At 35.5% G+C, this 20582-nt stretch overlaps 1 protein-coding gene across 2 annotated transcripts; it reads right to left on the bottom strand.

Moving 5' to 3' along the window:
• Positions 1 to 2313: 2313 nt before the first annotated feature.
• On the bottom strand, positions 2314 to 13142 carry LOC106667196 (phosphofurin acidic cluster sorting protein 1). Of its 2 annotated transcripts, none has more exons than XM_024228587.1 (18): positions 13011 to 13142; positions 11327 to 11414; positions 11127 to 11216; positions 10173 to 10298; positions 9970 to 10114; positions 9783 to 9913; positions 9624 to 9720; positions 7621 to 7797; positions 7432 to 7550; positions 7015 to 7170; positions 5073 to 5278; positions 4841 to 4995; positions 4539 to 4780; positions 4313 to 4479; positions 4031 to 4254; positions 3071 to 3184; positions 2881 to 3007; positions 2314 to 2817 (listed from the first exon to the last, which is right to left on the bottom strand). In XM_024228587.1, the coding sequence occupies exons 1-17, from the start codon at positions 13064 to 13066 to the stop codon at positions 2886 to 2888; spliced, it is 2415 nt and encodes an 804-aa protein (XP_024084355.1). In that variant the 5' UTR covers positions 13067 to 13142; the 3' UTR covers positions 2314 to 2817; positions 2881 to 2885. The 2 variants fall into 2 exon arrangements, with proteins under 2 accessions (XP_024084355.1, XP_014250470.1); XM_014394984.2 differs by having other exon boundaries at positions 5073 to 5281; positions 13011 to 13141.
• Between the last annotated feature and the right edge of the window lie 7440 nt (positions 13143 to 20582).

Genomic DNA, 20582 nt, shown 5'->3' with positions numbered 1-20582 from the left:
AGACAACATTTATTTAAATAAATAAAATATATATACATAATACAATAAAAAAATAAAATAAAGAACACTGTTCTATGGTAAATTATAGGCTTGTAAAATAATCCGTAGTGCTTTTTCAGTAATCTGATTTTATCTTTTGTGTTCGGAAGCAATATTTATTTATTTATTGTTTATATTCATATTTTTACAAGGTGTTTTATTAATCAAAAATGGAGGAATACTACTGTAATTGTTATTTAATTTTTTTTACTGCCACAAAGTGAAAACTGTCAGACTTGTAGAAAAATTTGTGATGTGTATGTTAACGCTTTAGGAGCATCATCCTTAGTTGCTCGGTTCAGAAGTAGAAGTTTTCATTTTAAAGAAGCAAAGAGCTTTGGCCATCCTTCATCAAAGTAATTGAAAAAAGAAAATACTGAGGATAGGCAGCCGGGCTATGAGAGTTCTTAGGATTAGAGGGGAAAGAGTGGGTAGCTTTAGATATTTAGGAGCGCACCTGAGTGAAGATTGGATATAGGATGGAGGTGAAGACTATAAGAAATATGGTCAATAATTCCACAATGACTTGGAGTACAACCAGTGGAGCATATTGAAGGAAGGAAAAATATTTATATGAAGGGAACCTCACACCGATAGATGGTAGAGGCCTATTACTATTATGAAACCCTTATCAGAAATAGGCTGGCACTTGCTCCCTTGACATTACCCTTTCAGATTTTAATATATCCAGAGAAAAACTTTACTCAAGAACCGTAGAACACCAAAAGAAAATACAATAGACTTATTTTATGACCAGACTTATTTTTGACTGAAAAAAATAATACAAAAAAAATTCCCTACCAACCAGAATTTCATGTTTTGAGCTAAATAATTTGCACCTGAAGACAATCCGGTGGAGACTAATAATCACAGTCTAAAAAAATTTGCTGTTTGCTGACATGCAAATTTTATCCAAAACTTCCGTTTTTTTCTTTTAAGGGGGGGTGTGCTTTAAAATTTGGAAAATACAGCTTGCAATATTAAATTTAATTTTTTTTTCTCAAGAAAGATTAAGCGAACAATAATGACTTTCAATGTCAATCTTTAATAATATAGTTTTTTTCCACCAAATTAAGGCTTTTTAATCTTAAATTAACACAACTTCAAATTATATTTTTTTTTAATTCCAAAAGAACCCCTTTTAATTTTAAATTAACTTCTTTTTGAATTTCAAATGAAACCTTTTTAATTTCAAATTGGCCTTTTTTAATTTCAAATAGACCCTTCTTTTATTTCAAATTGACCCTTTTTAATTTCAAATGAGGCTCTTTTTACTTTCAAATGAATCTCTTTTTAATTTAAACTTATCATTTTTTTCTAATTAACCCTTTTAAATTTCAAATGAACCAAGGTTTACCATATGAAAATTATTTCAATTAAAGTTAAAACATAAGTAAAATTAAATATAAAATGATGGAATCTTCTTGCAATTTGTGATTTAAAAAAATGAAATGGGTTCTTATATAAAATACCAAATGAAATTTAATTAAAATTAAAACTAATATAAAATCAAGTAAGACAAAATATTTTTCTATTAGTTTGAGATTTTTAACAATGTAAAATAATTTGTTTTTGACCATATTTAAAAAAAATCTCAAATTAAAAGTAAAAGTAATTTTTTATATTTATTTATGTATACATTTTAATTGGAACTAATTAATTGTCATAATTATGGCCTTCAAAGAGCTCAGTTTTTTTTGTGTGCAAATATACACTAATTTTACTTTATACACTTATACTTCATATGCTTTAAAGAAAGAGTTAATTTGAAGATAAAAATGGGTAATTTGATGGAAAAAGCTATATATACTTGTTCTGATAGTACAATTTGTTATTATGTTTACATATATTTGGCCTCATTTTTTTTTTAAATTAAACTTCAAACCTTGTAGAATTCACTATCCTTAGTAGTGTATAAAAAATAATTTAATCCAAACTTTTATTTTTTTTAAATATAATTTAACTAGGTGGATAAACATCGCACTGTTTCAGACTTATTATGGTGGTCCCACCCTGTAGTCCAAACTTTCTCTTTTTTTGGTGAACCTTCGATATACAAATTGCCCATGTCTTCAATTAAAATTTGAAAGATCCATGAAACTAATTGAATAAATATTTTTATAGTTAGAAAAATATCAAATAGCAGAGACTTCTTCAGTCATCTTTGCTCGAGGAGAAAATTTATAAAACATCTATGCACAATCCGACACTATTTCATTTTCACAACCAAAGTGAAGCAAGAACTGTTCAATTGCAAGAGTGCTATTTTTTTTTATTTTTTTTTTAGATTTAATTTCAATTGTATACAGTTCTGGTATTTTCTCACATCATTCTTACTCAATTTGGTACCTTTTTCTAAACTAAGCCCTGCTTTCAAGTGAACTTGTTTCTTTAAAAAAATGAATTTATTGCACATTTTACACTAAAAAATTGTTTAATTCTACTGGACAAAATTTAATGCTCATTTCCAGTAATATTGTTAAATCCAAATTGTCATAGTCACAAATATTAAAAAAAAGAAAAAAAACTATATGAAAAAAATGCCAGATTGTTTGTTTTAAAACTCAATACGATCCATTATAATGGCACAAATACTCATATTACTAAAACTATTAAATCGTTTTAATGGATAAGAAAAAAAATCACAGAAAAACAAACAATTATTTTTAAAAAAACCTTAAAATATTATGAAACCTAGCAAATGTTTTAATTTAGGATTTCTTCTTTTTGTAATATTTTGAGATCATACTGTCCTTGAAAAAGGCAAATCTTGATACTCTGGAAAAAATCAAAAACAAATTTCTTTCGATGTATGGTTTAATACTTGAGTACTAGACATACTTGCACTATAAAGGAAACCCATCGACGCATGTGAACAAGAGAACTGGAAAGAGCCTGATGTGTGTTTGCCATTGGGACGTTAGTTGGAAAAATTTAACACCGTTCCATTCAGCGCCATCGATTGAAACTGAAACGTTCAAGTTTTTTTATTAATCCAATAAAATTGAATATTATTAATGTAAAATATTACGTTTTAAAGGCAAATTGTGTGCCTTTGGTGAACATATCAATCTTAATACACCATCGATGAATCCGTTCTTTTGTTCCTCCCTATCTTTTTCTTTGCGTTTTCCAAGTCTCATGACTAAAACAGAACATTTGATGATGTACTATTCTATGTAACAGTATAATGTTAATACAATTCATTATAACAGACAGGGTTAAAAAATTGTCTCCAAAAAATTTATTAAGGAAGAGTAGGTTATGTACGATTTACAGTTAGAGGTGGATCACATTAAGTAAAGTTAGATTATAAATATTGGTTATGTTAGATTTAAGGTCATAGAAGAGTTATGAAAGTAGGTTAGGTTATGCAAGAGTGTGGATTAGAAACACATTTGGTTAGGAAGGGTTATGCTTAAGGACAAGTTAGGGTTAAAATGAGGTTATGGATAGGTTATGTGAGATTTACGGTTACAGAAAGGTTTTGTTAAGTAGTAAACATATGCCTGGAGTGTGAGTGCTCAGTCAACAGTCCTAATATTTTAATCATAACATGTCCTACGTTTAGTAGTTCTGATTTAAAGTGAACTTAAAATAGACTTTTTTTGTATACTTTTTTCGCATACTTTTTTCCTGAAATTCTCTCCTCTGAACTGACTTATTCTTACCCATTGGCTGAAGAATCTGGAATTAGGTTAGGATAATAATGGTTAGGTAGGGTTAGAGGCAGATTAGGTAAGGTCAATAACTGTTAGGTTGGTTAGAGTTAGGAACAGGTTAGATATGGCTAGGAATCATTAGGGTATGGTTTGAGAAGTGTTAGGTTAGGTCAAGTAGGGTTAAGAACAGGTTAGTTTAGATTAGGTTACATATCTATGATTAAATGTTTTTCATTGCATGCATGTGCTGTTGTTAAACTACACCAACATTACTTACAGTACTAAATACACAAAAAAGTTCAAAAATCAATCAATCATGTAAAATTTACTTTTTCTATTTTTTTCTTTTGTCGAATAGTTGATAGTGAAGTGTGAAGACGGAAGCTCCCCTATATTGCCCAATCTTAGAACGTGAAGTGAGCGGAAAGCTGACTTTATTGTAGACTTTGTATTTTCAGGCTTTCCCTTTGTTCCACTATCAGGCCTGCTTTCGCATTGACGATTCGGAGATAGCCAATAGTCGACTTGAAGCTCCAGTGTTTCAGTGCTGTCCCTAGGAATAATTTATATTAACTTTTTCTTTTTGATATGAAAAATAGATTTATATATACTTGTGCGATGTCATTAAAATGTTCATGTTGGGTGAACTTGGCGGTGAGACTTTCCTATCTGAGTGCACTCCTGTTGGAGGTGATCCAGATGGTGCCAAACACAAACCCATATCGTCAATCTCAAGGGATGCTCCACTCATGAATTCGTCTGAACCCAACCGAACATCCTACAATGAAATGAACAGGGTATTATGTTGTAAAGCAAAAATAAGAATTGAATACATACACTGACAAATGGAATAAATATCTGGGACGAGTCATCAGCAGAGGATCTTTCTCGGCATGTCAGCATAGCTTCTGCTATTGGCAAATGGACAGTTGCGTTTGACTGTTGCATGTACCTTTGTATTCGACTGACAACTTCGTCCGTATCCTCCTTTTCTATAGCGTCCTGCCATGTTTCTGATACAAATGACTTGTTGTAAACAGCATCTAAAGTGCCGAGATATCTGCTCACTGTACTTATACCTAATTAAATTTTTTATTATTTCTCATTATTATCAACTTTCAAGTAAATCATTGTCTTACCTAATGGTACAATCAAAAATCTCATGTATCCTTGCCAATCCGGTGGCTTGGTGGAAAGCAGCTCAACGTAGTTGCGTAGAATGCAATTCAAGAAACTGTCAGCTCCGACCAAAATTAGTTTAAGTACAGCAGGCGGTTTTGAATTGTTGTTACAACTGGAAAACATTTCTGGTATGTACTCAGAAACTTCTTTATCACACGACAAGAATTGAAATCTTTTAAAACAACTTACAACGCTTGAATTTTGTTAATCAAAAATGCAATGAATATTCTAACTTCCCCTGGAGCAGTAGTTGATATTACTTTGTAGTTCTGGTCCAATAAGTTAGAAGCGACGAGTTTTCCCAGATGGTCGTACGTGTTGACGATGAACACATGCTCTGGGAGCCACTCATCGTTGGGCAACAGCTGGGATATTTGCTCCAACATAATTTGTTTCTGCTACAATGAATTTATGTTGAAAATGTTAAATATACTAGTTAAAAATGTTTATCTGAAATATACTCTCTACCAAAAAATATCGCAAGATTTGTTTCTTTTAGTAGGGCCAGGTTCGAGGATGAATAGGGTATAGAATAGTAAATTTAAGTAGGGTTAGGTTAGGAATGGTTACTTTAAGTACAGCCAGGTTAGGATTGGTTAATTTAGGTAGGTTTAGGTTATTAATTATTACTTGAAGTAGGGTATAATTGGTTACTTTGAGGTGGGCCAAGATAGGAATAGTTACTTTAGGTAGGATCAGGTTATTAATTATTACTTGAGGTAGGGTTAGGATTGGTTACTTTGAGGCTAGGTGAAGTATGGTTACTTTAAGTACTGTCAGGTTAGGATGTAGCTTTATGTACATTATTAATGATAACATTAGGCATTTCGGATGTAATGAATTTAGGAATTTATGATGTTAGCGGTAACTTTAGGTAGGATAGGTTAGTAATTATTATTTGATGTAGGGTTAGGAGGATAGGTTACTTTGATCAGGGCCAGGTTAGGAATGGTTACTTTAAGTACTAAATAATTATTACTTGAGGTAGGTTTAGGATTGGACGAGGATGGGATAATTATCCTAGACCTTGTGTTGGAGTGTGAGACTGCGGGCACATTGGACACTGTGGTAGACCTCAAGGCAGAGAAGTACGGTGTGTTAAGGGAAGCCTTCATGTGGTCTTGAGGTTGTCACTGTCCACTCCGGTTGTCGAGTGTGGCCACCTGCCATGACGGATGACTCTGGTGAGAAAAGGATTGCACGAATGAATCTGAAGTGCAGGCGAAATTTGCAAGGAGTACCTGCATAACAGAAATGTGAACACCGGTGGTGCCAGAAATTGAAGTAAGGTTTTATAGTTCTCTTCAGGAAAAAAATAGGTTTAAGATTGGTTACTTTGAGTAGGGCTAGGTGAGTAATGGGTGCCGTAAGTAGGGTCAGGTTAGTAATGGTTACTTAGGAAGAATTAGGTTAGGAATGGTTCCTTTAAGTAAATTTTGATTAGTAATTATTACTTAAGGTAGGGTTAGAATTGGTTATTTTGAGTAGGGCTAGGTTAGGATTGTTAATTTAGGTAGTTACAGGTTAGGAATGGTTATTTTAGGTAGGTTTAGGTTAGTAATTATTATTTGAGGTAGGGTTAGAATGGGTTACTTTAAGTAGGGTTAGGTTAGGAATGGCTACTGTAGGTAGGGTCAGGTTTAGTAATTATTACTCAATGAAACCAAATCCCAGCAAATAACATTCACTTTATGCCATATTCCCTCTTATTCTTCTCTCAGCAACCACTGTCTGCTATTTGGGACTTACTTTAAACCCCCCAGACCCAGCGGAAACCTCCAGGACTATCTGTCCTGTTTGAAAGTTCAAAAAAACGGAGGATCGGACTTGACGAAACCAAATCGAAACAATTAACCTCTCACCTGTTTTGTATATATAGACTATTTTATTGCAGTTAATGTTTTAATCTGTGTGGCAGTGTATTTATAAGCGTGAACGTGTTTGCAGTGCTAGAGTGTCCATGGCAGTATAGCGAGCACCCCTCAGATCAGCAGTAATCAACCCTCAATTAGACTTCATCATCATATTCGAACGAATGACACGTAAATAAGAAAGACTAGCCAGATAGTTACTGGACTTGCGAATTTTTCTGACAAGGAGTGCATTTCAATAAGAATCTATTCAATTGTACCTCAGGTAAATCAGAGCTTGTTGGCATATCAGGGTTTTCGAATCCTCCAACGGGATGTATATTTTGGCTACCCGATGAGACAGAAGGTTTCTTCTTTAAAGACGTGCTCTTGTCTCTGTATAAAAATCGACTTTTCTTCTCTTTTTCAGCCATGTCCTGAATTTTTAACACACAGTAACATACATTAGAATACATAATAAAAAAATTAATTAATTAAGCACGTTTATGTTTTGAATTATTTATTTATATAAATAGTATTGTAGAATTTCAGGCAATTTGGATCATTGTGGATTCCAAAATATGTGAGAATCTCATTTTCCTCCAACACAGCAGTCTAATATTTTGGCCTTGTAAGTTGATCTTTTGTTTCTGAATTTTCTCCAAAATTTTGCCAGAAAACAGATTTTTGTTTTATACCTTTCGAAACGATTCAAATTTTGGGGGTGAACTTGTGCTAAGAGGAGGATCGCTATCTGGATGTGAATCCGAATCCGCCCTCTTTGAGCTTTCGTCACTAAGCCTTTCAAAGCCTTTTTCTGTAAAAACACGGAACAATTGTAAAAAAATAAAAACCCACNTTATATATAATACACAATTATAACCCACCTGGGACGTTCAGTGTCGGTTCATTTATGTTCAAAAGTGATTTGCTGGATGAAAAGAACGGCCTTAGGGATGGCTTCGGAGTCGAGATGATGCTTACAGTATCCAACTCTGGTCCTGAATCACTAAGCTCCAGTTCATCGATTAGATCTTCTATGTCTGCCGGGTCCATATCCCCTCCTGCAATATAACATGATAGCGTTTAAAAAAAGTATTTAAGTTTTATAAATTTTGTCCTAGATCTGCAGCCTAGAGTACTACATTTCTATTGAGGCTCTGTACACCTTGAATAGGACTTTGTGTTGCAGTGCCTGCGCAGGAAAAAGAAAGTTTTATGAAACTCTTAGGCACCTGCCTACCTGGTGCTTTCCAGTGTTTGAGGTTTTCTCTCTCAAGATATTTTTCCCAGTCTTTAACACATTCCTTGGTGTATCTACTTATGGTGCCTATCAGTAGTTGGTCTATATCTACCTACCACAAGGTAACCTTGTTCTACTAAAGCCATGATGCAATTTTACGCCCCAGGCTAGTTTAAAGCTAAAAACATACATGCACCTTCAGTTTCTTGTTTATCAACTCTTCTGTACAGATTATTGCATGGACCTCTGCTAGGAATATAGTTGAAACAAGTCCAAGGGGTTTTGCTTGGGTGTAGTTCCTTAGATCACTGTTATGATCACTTGGAAGGGTCTTTCAAAGTTGAATTTTACTCTTTATCAGAATTTAATGATGGATTCTCGTAAGATCAGGTTTTATTTTTTTGTATATCAGAAGTCTATTGGCACCCTAATCATCCCTAGAGCTAATACTCCATGTGACAATAGGTTTATCCGTTGTGGTGTGTAACCAATACCCAAGTTGTGCTGCATAATCTCTGGGGATTGCTTACTTATATTTACTTTGCACCTTATGTAATATACTGCCTTTATGAATTCTTCACATGTGCATTTGCTCAAGAATTATACCTAGGTACTTAGTTTCTATGGAAAAGGTTACACCTTCATCTTTTAAAGTGATTGTTTTTAGAGTGTCACCTTTGTCCCTTATATACATCGTCCACACTTAGCTAATAAATACATCCTTACAAATCGACATCTATGGTATATTCAGTATATACCAGCCTACATGAATGTCTAGAGTTCTTCACTGAAGATTGCACAAAGCTCTAACCCTAAATCTAATATAACATCCATAACTTAATCCTAACCCGTCCCTAAGCCTAACCCTTCCTAACCTAACACGTTCTTAACCCTAATCCTTGAATGACCTAACCCTACTTAGTGTAACCCGTCTATAACCTTAAATAAAACATAACCTATCCATAACCTCATCTCAACTTGTCCCTAAGCCTAATACTTCCTAATCTAACGAGCTGCTAGCCCAAACCCTTCCATACCCTAATTCTACTTAATGTAACCCGTCTCCATCCCTTAATCTTACATAACTTATCCATAACCTAATCTTACTCTAACTCCATTCCTAAGTCTTACTCTTCCTATCCTAATACATTCCTAGCTCAAACCCTTCCATAACCTTATACTACCTAATTTAACTCATCTATAACCCTAACATAAAATAATTCATCCACAATCTAATCTTAACTGTAACCTCAAAGGAAAAAATTTTTAAAGAAAAAGAGACTCAAGCTGTATGTACAATTAATAAAACTATAGGAGGCACAGAAGTATCCGATAGTACACCGGTTTCTCACCATCTTATCACACTAAACATATTAATAAATACATTCAGGCCAGAAAAACAGAAAAAAGCCACACTGAGAGGTTAAAAATATACGATTGGGTGCTTATCAATTTTAAATATCCAAGGAGTTTATCTTTATAATCACTTTTGGTATCATTAGAGGCTTATGCTTCACCACCACAGCCCCTGTGTCAGGCAGGTGTTGTCTGTCCTTAACCGCAAGAGAATAATTTTATAAACGGTAGATGGTCTTTTAAAAATATATTTAATTAGTGTTTTATTGTTAAGAAATTTTTATATTATACCTGCGAGTTTACTTTGCTCATGGTCTAAGTGGTGAAGGTCTTCATTGAGCCTGAATTTCTTAAGAAGGGATATAAACTTTTGTTTGAGGTTTCGTTGCTGTAAAAAATATTTTAATTATTTAAAAACAAAATTTGCCTGAAAAAAGAAAATAGTCTCACCCTTGCAGTAGTTGGGGGTACGTTATTTTTATGTCTGTGTTGATTGACAATAGGCTCAGAGTCTGAGGCTTCTTCATTGCTGGTATAGTCTTCGTCGTCTTCAGAGAAGTTTTCCAACCGTCCAATTTGCGCTGAGCAAAGAATCTCATTAAAATAAAAATTGGGCAAAATAAAAGCTAGATTGTACCTGTTAATGGTTGCTTGGATGTCAGATCGGAATCGACTGGCTGGCTATTCAGCCCATGGACTAGAATACGCGCACATAAATTTCCTTTGGATTCTTTGTCTTCGGACAGGAGATCTAATTCGATGTCAATTTGCTTCTGCAATACCTGAAAAGACCCAATAATTTTAGACTTAGATGGTAAAACTGAAATACAATTTACATACTAAACTCATGTTGATCATTCCGGTTGCTATAGTCTTATAACCTAGAATCGTTCTGTTCTTATATTTCTTACGTCTCTGGAGCATGATTTGTAATTTGTTTCCTTCTCTTTTCAAAAAATGTGGATACTGAAAAATCAATTGATTATTTTCAAACAAGTAACAATTGAGATGAACAAAAAGGAAAAACCCACCCCTACCCGAGGGGCAAATCTGCAGAAACTGTCAATCTGTCAATAAATGGACGTGTAGGCAAGTTAGCCAAACCTTGGAAGAAATGGAAAAAAGGAAATGCATATGCTCTAGTTAAGTTTAAAACTATTAAGCCTATTGGTGTATAAAACATCTAACCCTAACATAACCCTAATACTAGCCCTAACCCTGTTTTAAACTAGAAATAACCCTACCTAACCAATTTAATCCTAATGCCTCACAAATAATCCGAATCTTGGTATGGTCTATTCAGTGTTATAGTTCTCGGCAAAGTTGGGATTGAGAAGATCTAGAAAGAAATTTGAAACCATTTATTAAATACTTAACTATATCGATTTATTGACATCTTTAAGATGGTTTTGCCCCAATGATGATCTAAAAATAGGTCAAAAGCTTGGCAGATAACAATTGAATTAGTTTTTTCATCTTTTTCTTTCATTTATTAGTTCTTTCATCAACACCATACCATGATTTAGATTATTTGTCAGTAAAGCAGTGATTGATACTTGTAACACTTGAAATTAGTGTTAAAAATACCCTGCTAACTTTAACCATAACTCTACCTATCCTAATATAACCTTAATACATTCCATCCCTAACCCTAACCATAATTACAATAATGCCTAACCTAACCCAACCCATGCGCACACCTCAGTAACACGAGATCAGGGAAATTGATGTAATCCGTTAGATTTAAATTTCGGTTTTGATCTAATTCAATAACGAAACAATGATAAATTTTACCTGAATGCAGAAGTTAAGCTCCAAATCTGTTTCAAGAAGACCGTTCGGTTGAAGATGGATTTCATTTGAACGCAATACACGTTTTGTTCCCTAAAAAAACAAAAAAAAACAAACAAACAACCAAAAACATATATTTGAAGTGAGAATGATTATCATATTCAAATATAAAAATATTTGTGTCTAAAGGCAACTTTAAATACCTGCATTTTAACAGAAACTGTTATTGAAGATATATCAGAACCGAGAGGCCTCGTTACAACCAATCTCGTGAGCGTAAGAGAGCAAAGTCTGTAAAAAAATTATTATTTCAGTAATTGAATTATGGTAATGTTCAGTAAAGTATTACTGAAAATGTTTTATCATTTCAATCTGCCAAAATAGAAGAACTCGGAGAATAAAAACAGCTTATTACACAGTCGTAATGGAAAAGTTCAGCACATCATTCTTTTTAAAAATTTAACTTAAAAAAGACTAAATAATTTATTTTGTAATTAAATTACCTATTAACCCTTTAGGGTCCAATGTTGGTTCAGAGGGAGAGTTTAATTAGAAAAACTGAGGGGTTTAGGATGCACAGAGTGTTTACCCTGCACTATTTTTCACCTGGGTATTGGTAACACTGTCCTATTTGGCGCCAGTCTAAAATCTCCTACTTACAATCTTCAATCTCCATCTTGGAAACTACCTTCTTCAACATAAATGGCTCTTCACCTTCTACAACCTACCCAGGAAACGTACCGTCCCTTATCATACAGGGTCAATATTATTTAAAACATTAATCCATAAATGCATTTAGTAGTTATAATTGATCATATTAATTATTTTAATTAATTATACTTTTTATCAAAGGTTGGGCAAGTTGAAAAGTATAATTAATTAAAATACGTTTTAATCCTTTCTACTCCAATTTTGCCTTTATCAGTTCACTTGAAGGATAGCTTTATGGCGTGAGCAATGTTTCTGCCTATGTATTGGCAACACTGAATTGTTTTGGCGCTCATTTAAAAACTTCATCTTGAGTTAGAGCATTTTAACTCAATATCCTCCTTGGTAACTTCTATCACCATCTTGAAATCTTCAATCTCCAACTTGGAAACATCAATTTTCATCCTGGAATCTTCGATCTCCACCCAATTTTGCTTCAGAGCAACACCAACTTTAGTAGTGTTGCCCTAGCCGTGTTTCTGCCTATGTATTGGCAACACTGAATTGTTTTGGCGCTCATTTAAAAACTCCATCTTGGAATCCTCAATCTTCATTTTGGGGGGGGCGTCGGTGGCCGCTACAGTTTAGGCGTTGACACGGCGCTCATCACTGTAAGGTAAAGGTCCTGGGTTCGAATCCAGCGGCCCGGCATTCGAACCCGACTTACTTACAAATGGGCTTTTTTTCAAAAACACCGGTACCCTGAGGGTTTTTATGACCGCTGCTGCTGCTAACCCTCGTACAAAAAATCTTCATTTTGAATTCTTCATCTCCAACATGGATGGCTCTTCTCTTACTACAACCTCCTCAGGCAACATTGAATTGTTTGGCGTCAATCTAAAACATCTATCATCGAATCGTTGTTTGTTCTGTAATTGGCGAGTTTTATTTTTTTATATTTTTCATGTTCGACATATTTGGTACAAATCATATGGAAAACACTGGGATATTTGATGTTTATAAACTCCCCAAAGCCATGAAGAGGGGAGCAGGGAAGTTGGCCCCGAAATGCATAGCGGAAAAATAAAAGAAAAGTAAAGAAAAGATGTTGAGTTCATTGTCCTCGCCACTTCCGGAAAAAAAATAAAGACTCAATAGAACAAAAATTTGGAAAAAAATCCAGCTTTCGAGAATTTGATGACAAAGAAACAATGTGAATTACAACTTACTCGATCTTACCTCTCAACCAAAGGCATTCTGATATCAGACTTATAATTACTTTGACTAGAGCCCATATCTTGTTTTTTTTCAAGTAGCGTACCAACTAAGATTGCGATTTGGACTAAGCACGTTAATTATTTGGAGCAAGGATTATTAGCTAGTCAAGTCACTATGGTTACACACTGATGCCTTATTTTGATACATATGTATTTATATTATATAATAGTGTTACCAACGGTTATCAAGATTGAAAACTAAAATAAAACCGACAAAAAACCTTAAGTTTGCTCGATTTATTATTAAAACGAAGAAAGTATGGCGAAACTCAAAAGATATACCGTATAATTACGCTTATTGCAATTAGGAGACAGGGCTTGATTTAACCACATGACCATGTTCGACTAGGGCAAAAGAAAATTTTGTCGAACTTTTGAATATTTGCCGGTTGCATACCACGGGGGCTTTGAATATGTTAAGGACCTAAACAAGGACGACCTTGTCCGCGAATCACGCCTATTCCTGCCACTTGTTCAACTTTTGCGTGTTACGAGACATAAAAAATGCAATTTTATTTAAAAGCCAACAGGTCAAATTTACTTTAATAATGCCAGAAATTTACTTTAACGCTTGGCCACTGGGCTCAGACGACGTGACGAGTAACGAAATTTTATGTTGACGATTATTCAATTTACCGTAGAATCGGGATTTACATTTCACGTCTTAAGTGGGCTTAACTGCAAATGAGCCAAAGTCGTTCTAAGTTTCTCAGCCCTAAGTCGGCCTAACGGCGTTCGGCGAAGTTTGAGAGCTCCAATGTAAACTGACAACAAACAGCGCATTGAGAAAAAGCTTAAAGTTTGTCAGTTCTCGAGGAATCGACCCTCTTCGAATTGTTCGACATCCAAATCGAAATAGACGAAGAATTTCAGTGTGTAAGTTTCATTTCCTGTACAATATGGTCACAGCTTAAAGCCCTGGAACTGTATTTGCAAGAGGATCAGAAAGAAAGAAATTGAAGAAAAGGGGTTTGATTATTTTAAAAAGTTGTTTGAAAACAATATCAACCTGCAGGAAATCTTTGATCAAATAATAAACAGACCTCCTTGTTTCTACGGAATGTTCTACCAAATATGTCTAGGTTATATGGTATTCTTTGTTTAAGCCTTTTTTTTTTTAACTTTGCGATAATAAAGATATCTATGTACCTTAATTATATCGGATAGTGTGTGGGATTTCATGAGTTAAAATTAATTGAGGTTAGAAAAAAAAAGCCATCAGTGTGCGGCACAAACACCCACATCAATCTTACTGCTCAAAGAGATAAGGTTTTACTCTATCAATGTGTTGACGTTCTCCAATAACTATAAAATGAGAGCTACCTTAGCTCATATTGACATGAAAAAGGGTTCATCAATAACAGGTTAGGTTATGTTGGGTTACAAATAGTTAAGTCAGGTTGGGCTCTACTGAATGATTAAGTTGGATTGGATAAGAATTATATTAAATGAGGTTACAAATAATTAATTATAGATGCTGATCTGGGATATGGTGAAATGAACGATATTATTATGAGTTTGCCAATTTATACTAGTCAACTATTATAATCTTTATTTGACAACTGCTGGTCGATAACTACACCCTTACAAATCGATTGGGTTAGGTAACGAATGGTTAAGAAAGATAGGATTACAGTTTAGTTACAAATTGAATGTTGGGTTAGGTAACAAATGGTTTGGTTGAATAGGATTAGAGTTAGGTTAGGTTGGGTTTCCAATAGTTAAGTCAGGCTGGAGTTAGTTAGGTTAAAGTGGGCTACGTGGTGGTGGTTGTTGTTTTGATTATGATGATGGATACTGGGAAGTAGGGGGTTTTTGTTCCTCAAGTACTCAAGTACTGCTTCTGGTTTATTGTACTTTCCTAGTTCTTTAGTCTTCGATCCTTCTTCTAAGAACGAACTTCTCTAACTGAGGTAGTGAGTTTGCCAGGCTTGGTGAGGGTTGTTGAAGTTTACTGCGTCTAGCGCCCTACAAATGATTATGTCAGCTTGAGTTAGGTAACGGATGGTTGGGTTGGATAGGATTAGGGTTAGGTTTGGTGGGATTACAAATGGTAAAGTCAAATTAGATAAGGTAACAAATAGTTTAGTTAGCTAGGATTAGAGTTAGGTTAGGGTGGGCTACAAATGATTAAGTTAGCTTGGGCTAGTTAACGAATGGTTAATTAGATAGGATTAGAGTTAGGATAGGATGGGCTAGCTTAGGTTAGTCTATGTTAGGGTTGGGTTAGCTTAGACTAGATTAAGTTAGGGTTAGGGACGAGCTAGCTTAGGCTAGGGGCGGTTTAGAAAAAGTTAGGCCAGATTAGCGTTAGGGATGGATTAGCTTAAGTTAGGGTTAGTCTAAGGTTAGGATTAGAGTTAGTCTAGGCTAGGATTAGGGTGGGGTTAATTTAGGTTAGGTTTAGGGACGGGTTGGGTATAGACTTTCAATAATTCCAATATGTATGCATAACAAATCATTTCATTTTAGTGGAATTAACAATCAATTCATTAATAATGATTCAGTAACATGAATTTGAAACCGAGAGGTATGAGAATAAAGATCACTAGTGTTTTTCAGGTGAAAATAATTAAGGTAAAAGGCGTTTTATTATGGATAAAATTAATAAACGTGAGTCTTTTGACATCGGATATTTATTCAGGTCTACACACATCCTATAAAACAAATAGGAATTTGTCCTACCCCGTGCATTATTGACTTTTTTAAAAGTAATATACATAATACATGTAGCCGATTCCACATGAATAAAAAAATGCCGAGTTTCTTCGGGTTTAAGGAGAAGACAATCTAGCAGACTCATTGAACGGACCCTTTCGGTCTCTTCGCCTGTTAAATGTTTCAACGAATGTCCAGATGAAGCTTGGTAATATGGGACTGTTTTAGGGCGACTCGTAAAAGCAAGACACGCTTTTCTAGGAGCACTACGATTAAAAATGGAAACGGACGTATATTACACATCGGCCGGCCTGAAAAAATAAAAAGCAGATCGAGAGTTCGATTACTCGAAAAATCACAGCGGTATGGCGTTTCAATTGTGAAAAGATAGATGTCCCTTTTTGGTTTGTCCTGGCAAATGCAGGAATCGGAAACATCTTCAACGGCCTGTTACAAACATATGTCGAACTTCGCGGAGTTTTTATACAAAGTGATGTTTAGAAAAATAGATTTTCTCAGAGGACAAACCTTCAATATCAGCTCGACGTGGAATATTAAGCGCAGCAATCGGCGTAATGCTTCTAGATTTGGATAATTAGTGGATAATTGTTTTTGACCGAGACGATCCTCACTTCTTATCACAGACCCAAAACAAATTAATGGAATGGCTTCCTTATCCGTCCTATTGACCGATCTCCTTCCCCGGTCAGATTTTCACCTAAACTCTGATTTTCACGAAATCCGTTTAAGAAAATTTGAAACTAATGCTGTTCTTATGAATGTCCAAACAGCGGGAATACGTGGTGAGAGTACATCAGAGGAGATTTAAAGCTGGCCTCAAAAATTTCAGTGTGGCCAATCACGGGCGAAAAAACTGCGCCGGCATTAATTCATGAGTGACAGCTAACCTATGACAAAATTGCTAAACTCGGTTTTGCCCTGAGGCAAAATTGGACATTAAAGTTTTAATAATGTTGACGCTATTTGAAGAGTTTTCGCATTATGGGGAATAGCACGTTTCCTGGTGAGATTGTTGTAAATGTAAAGCCATCAAATGAAGATCGAGGATTCCGAACTGGAGATTAAAAATTCCAAAACAGAGATCGAGTATTACAAGACTGAGATCAAAGATTTCAAGATGGAGATTAAAGTTTCCAAAAATGGATATCATACTATACCAAGATGGAGACAGAAGACACCAACATGGAGATTGAAGACCCCCCAAGCTGGAGTTTCAAAATGGAGATTGACAATCAAAACATGTAGATCGAAGATTCCAAAATGGAGGTGGAAGATTCGAACCTAGAGATTGAAGATTGCAAGATAGAGACGGAAGATAGGCTGGGGATTGAAGATTCCAAACCAGAGATGGAAGATTCGAAGCTCGAGATTGAAGATCCCAAGGTGGAGTATGATTCCAATATGAAGATTGAAAATCACAGAATGTAGATCGAAGATTCCAACAGGGAGATTGAATATGTATTAAAAGGCATAGATCGAAGATTCAAAACTAGAGATGGAATATTCGAACCTAGAGATTGAAGATTACAAAATGGAGATCGAAGATACCAAGTTTGGGGGCGTTGGTGGCCGCAACGGTTTAGACGTTGACACGGCGCTGTAAGGTGAAGGCCCCGGGTTCGAATCCAGCGGCCCGGCATTCGAACCCGACTTACAAATGGACGAAGATACCAAGCTGGTGATTGAAGATTCCAAGATGAACATATCAGCTTTTAACGGAATCATTTCTCCTTTTATTTACAGACTTTTTGTGAGGGATGTGGATAAATACGATTAACGCATGTAGTGCGCTATGGCAAAGTCCACATTAGCATGGTTTGAATTAATATAACCTATACTATTTTTCAAATGATGCAATGTTTTCAGAATCAACCGGCCCGGTTACCGTCATCGTTATTGAGTGGTTGCCGCTTCGATTTTAATGGAGGATATTTCCAACACTCGTTACATATTGTACATATTGAGTAAATATTGAATTGGGAAGCTATTAATAAAAAAAACTTTGCCGTTTTCCATCGTCGGTCTTTCTCAGTTTTGGAGTCAATATTCAACTCACACTCGGTCACCCGTTTGAACATGATACGTGGCAAATCTCAAGTGAGAATAAAAGCCAAATCCGTCTGAAGAGTGGTAAAATAAAAAGACTCGTAAACTAGCGGAAAACAATTTCCTCACCGTAAAAATAAACCTCGAGGATTATACGGCCGTTTTTTACAGTCGATGGAAAAACCAATTCAATTTTGAGCAAACGTTCAGAATTTGTATATTAGCCCCCTTAAAATCAATTTCGTTATTTTTAAATATGAACTGTTGACCGGTCCTTTGGTACAATTCTAACGGTGAACTATTTTTTTGCAAGCTTGCTAGAGCTTTTGAACCGCTTTGGAAACTCCTTCGAATAGCTCAGGGTTAATGGGTCATTGCGTGACATGTTTAAGTAGTGGGTATTAATGAGTGACATTTTGTCAGTGGAAATTCGAATTATCTGAGTGGTATTTTCAGGTCAATTGTCAAAAAAAAGCTGCCTGATCTCCATTAGTATTTTTTTTCTAATTTGAAGTGGCAGTGGCCGAGTGGGATTTGCTACAGTAGCGGTCTATGTTTAAGTAACGTTGATGCTACTTTATGACCTTTTGCATGACAGAAGACGGTAGGTAAACCGGAGAGGTTGTGGTGGGTGAAGGGTTGGAGATTGAAGATTCCAAGATAGAGATTTTCGATTGGCGCCAAATAGTTCAGTGTTGCCAATACATAGCAGAAGACTCAACTACATTAGTAATTTTATATTAGCGAGAAACCCCATGAGTTTAGGGCAGGCGTAGCACTGACGTTTTTCCGCCAGTGTATTGCCAACACTGAATATTTTGGCGCCAATAAAAAACCTCCACCTTGGCATCTTCAATCTCCATCTTAGAATCTTCTATCTCCAATATAGATTGGTCTTCACCTACTACAACCTCCCAAGGAAACGTACGTCATGTAAAATTCTTCAAATAGCGTCAACGTTATTTAAAACACAGTATTAACAACCCTTTCTAGCCCAATTTGCTCAAAGCAACACCAACTTTAGCCATTTTGTGTAAGGTTAGAGGGAAATCCTATGAGCTTAGGGAGCAGTGTTGTTCCTACACTGGTTGCACCCGTGCACACAATTATTTCGGCGCTAATCTTCTTTCAACAACTTGGATTCTTCGATCACCCTCTTGGAATCTACGATCTCCGCCTTGGAATCGTTAATTCACATCTTTTCTTCTCCAACCTCTTCACCTACTTCACTAACATCCTTTCTGCTCAAGACTCGAAAGACTAACTGAAAAACATGTAAGGGGCAGGTCTCTAAAAGAAAAACCCCTTCATAAATATCAATCTTGTGAATGAGCACTACTCCAAATAACAATACAAATCGGATTCACTTCACACAACCAAGAATTAGCAATAGGAACCATCTTGGACATTGAAGGAGGATAAAACCTTTCGAAGCAATGGTTACATCACTGAAACAGCCGACTAATTAAAAACCCGCTGCAGACGGATAGAATCAATGCTAAAAACCAGAAAAGTGCAGGCCCCCATGTTCCCTTTTCGTAGGTGGCATAGGATGCCCGCAAGGAGGAATATTCTCGCCCCTTTTCTAGAGTGTTGTAGTGGATGACCTCATATATAAACTAAAGGAAAGCCGAATCCATACCCATGGCTATGCAGATGACATTGTCGTACTTGTCAGGGGAAAGGTCGACTCAACATTAAAAGAGCTCACCCAAAGAATACTAAACATGGTGGAACAATGGTGTTCACGAAGGGGACTTAAAGAAAACCCCTCAACAACTATTCTTATTGTGTTCACCAAGAAAAGAAACATAGAAATACAAAGCCTATGGTTCTATAATGAAATGCTGCAGCTAAAAGATGAGGTTAAATGCCTAGGAATAACCTTTGATAAAAAGTTAACCTGGAACCCTCACCTGCAACATATCATAACAAAAGAAACCAGTTAAATTTTTGGGGCTAAAACCGAAAATCGCCCACTGGCTATGCCATATAACATAAGACTCAAATCGATCGCTAATCTAGTGGACCAGAGCTCAACAAAAACACTCTACCCAAACACTAGGTAGCATACAAAGATTAGCAAATCACAGGACAATGAGAACAACTCCTACAAGTGAGAAACCCTGCTAAACCTAACGTTAGGTACCTCACGAGAAGCTAGGAAAAGCTTTTAGGCTCCAATAACACTCAAAATGGATGGGAACTAAACAGTTCGGATACACGTACATAATTAATAAAACCAGAGCCATTCTTAGAAATGGGGGCTGTCTCTATATGATCCCAGAAACATTGTTTACAACATTCTATAAAGTCTCAACAGACTATATAGAAGAGAAAGAACTCGGGAGAGCAACAGATACAATGATATGGTATACAGATGGCTCTAAAATAAACGAAGGAATCGGATCGGATGTTTTTTGTACAAGCCCAAAACATTAGCTATCAAATTCGTTAGGGAAGCACACTTCAGTCTTTCAAGCGGAAATCATGCCATTGATGCTTGTGCCTTAGAAAATCTTATAAAAGAGGTTACACTGGCAAAAAGAAATCCTCAGATCGGATAGCCATGCAGCTATTAAGCATTAGTGTGTAAAAAATCACATCAAAACGAGTCAGTGAATGCATCCAAAATTAAAAAAAAACCTGGGTAACACAACAACCTGATATCTTGGGTGCCAGGAAACAAAGGAATTTTGGGTAAGGAAAAAGCAGATACACTACCAAATGAGGATCTGCAAAAAACAGGCCATGAACCTATTCTTGGGGTAATAAAAACAAACAGAATCCTCCATCACAGAATGATCCA

Source organism: Cimex lectularius, unplaced genomic scaffold, assembly GCF_000648675.2.
Source record: "Cimex lectularius strain Harlan isolate CLEC.00 unplaced genomic scaffold, Clec_2.1 scaffold207, whole genome shotgun sequence".
In the NCBI taxonomy this organism is placed as follows: domain Eukaryota; kingdom Metazoa; phylum Arthropoda; class Insecta; order Hemiptera; family Cimicidae; genus Cimex; species Cimex lectularius.
The sequence above is the reverse complement of the archived record's forward strand: the minus strand, read 5'-3'. Positions and strand labels throughout refer to the sequence as shown.

What these genes read in the sequence shown, in the direction of transcription:
- LOC106667196 (XM_014394984.2), bottom strand. Translation starts at nt 13,066, where the DNA reads ATGGGCTCTAGTCAAAGTAATTATAAGTCTGATATCAGAATGCCTTTG. An exon ending in ATCCAAGCAACCATTAACAG is followed by an intron (nt 9,914 to 9,969) that starts GTACAATCTAGC and finishes TTCTTTGCTCAG; the next exon opens with CGCAAATTGGACGGTTGGAA. An exon ending in TACCCCCAACTACTGCAAGG is followed by an intron (nt 9,721 to 9,782) that starts GTGAGACTATTT and finishes TATTTTTTACAG; the next exon opens with CAACGAAACCTCAAACAAAA.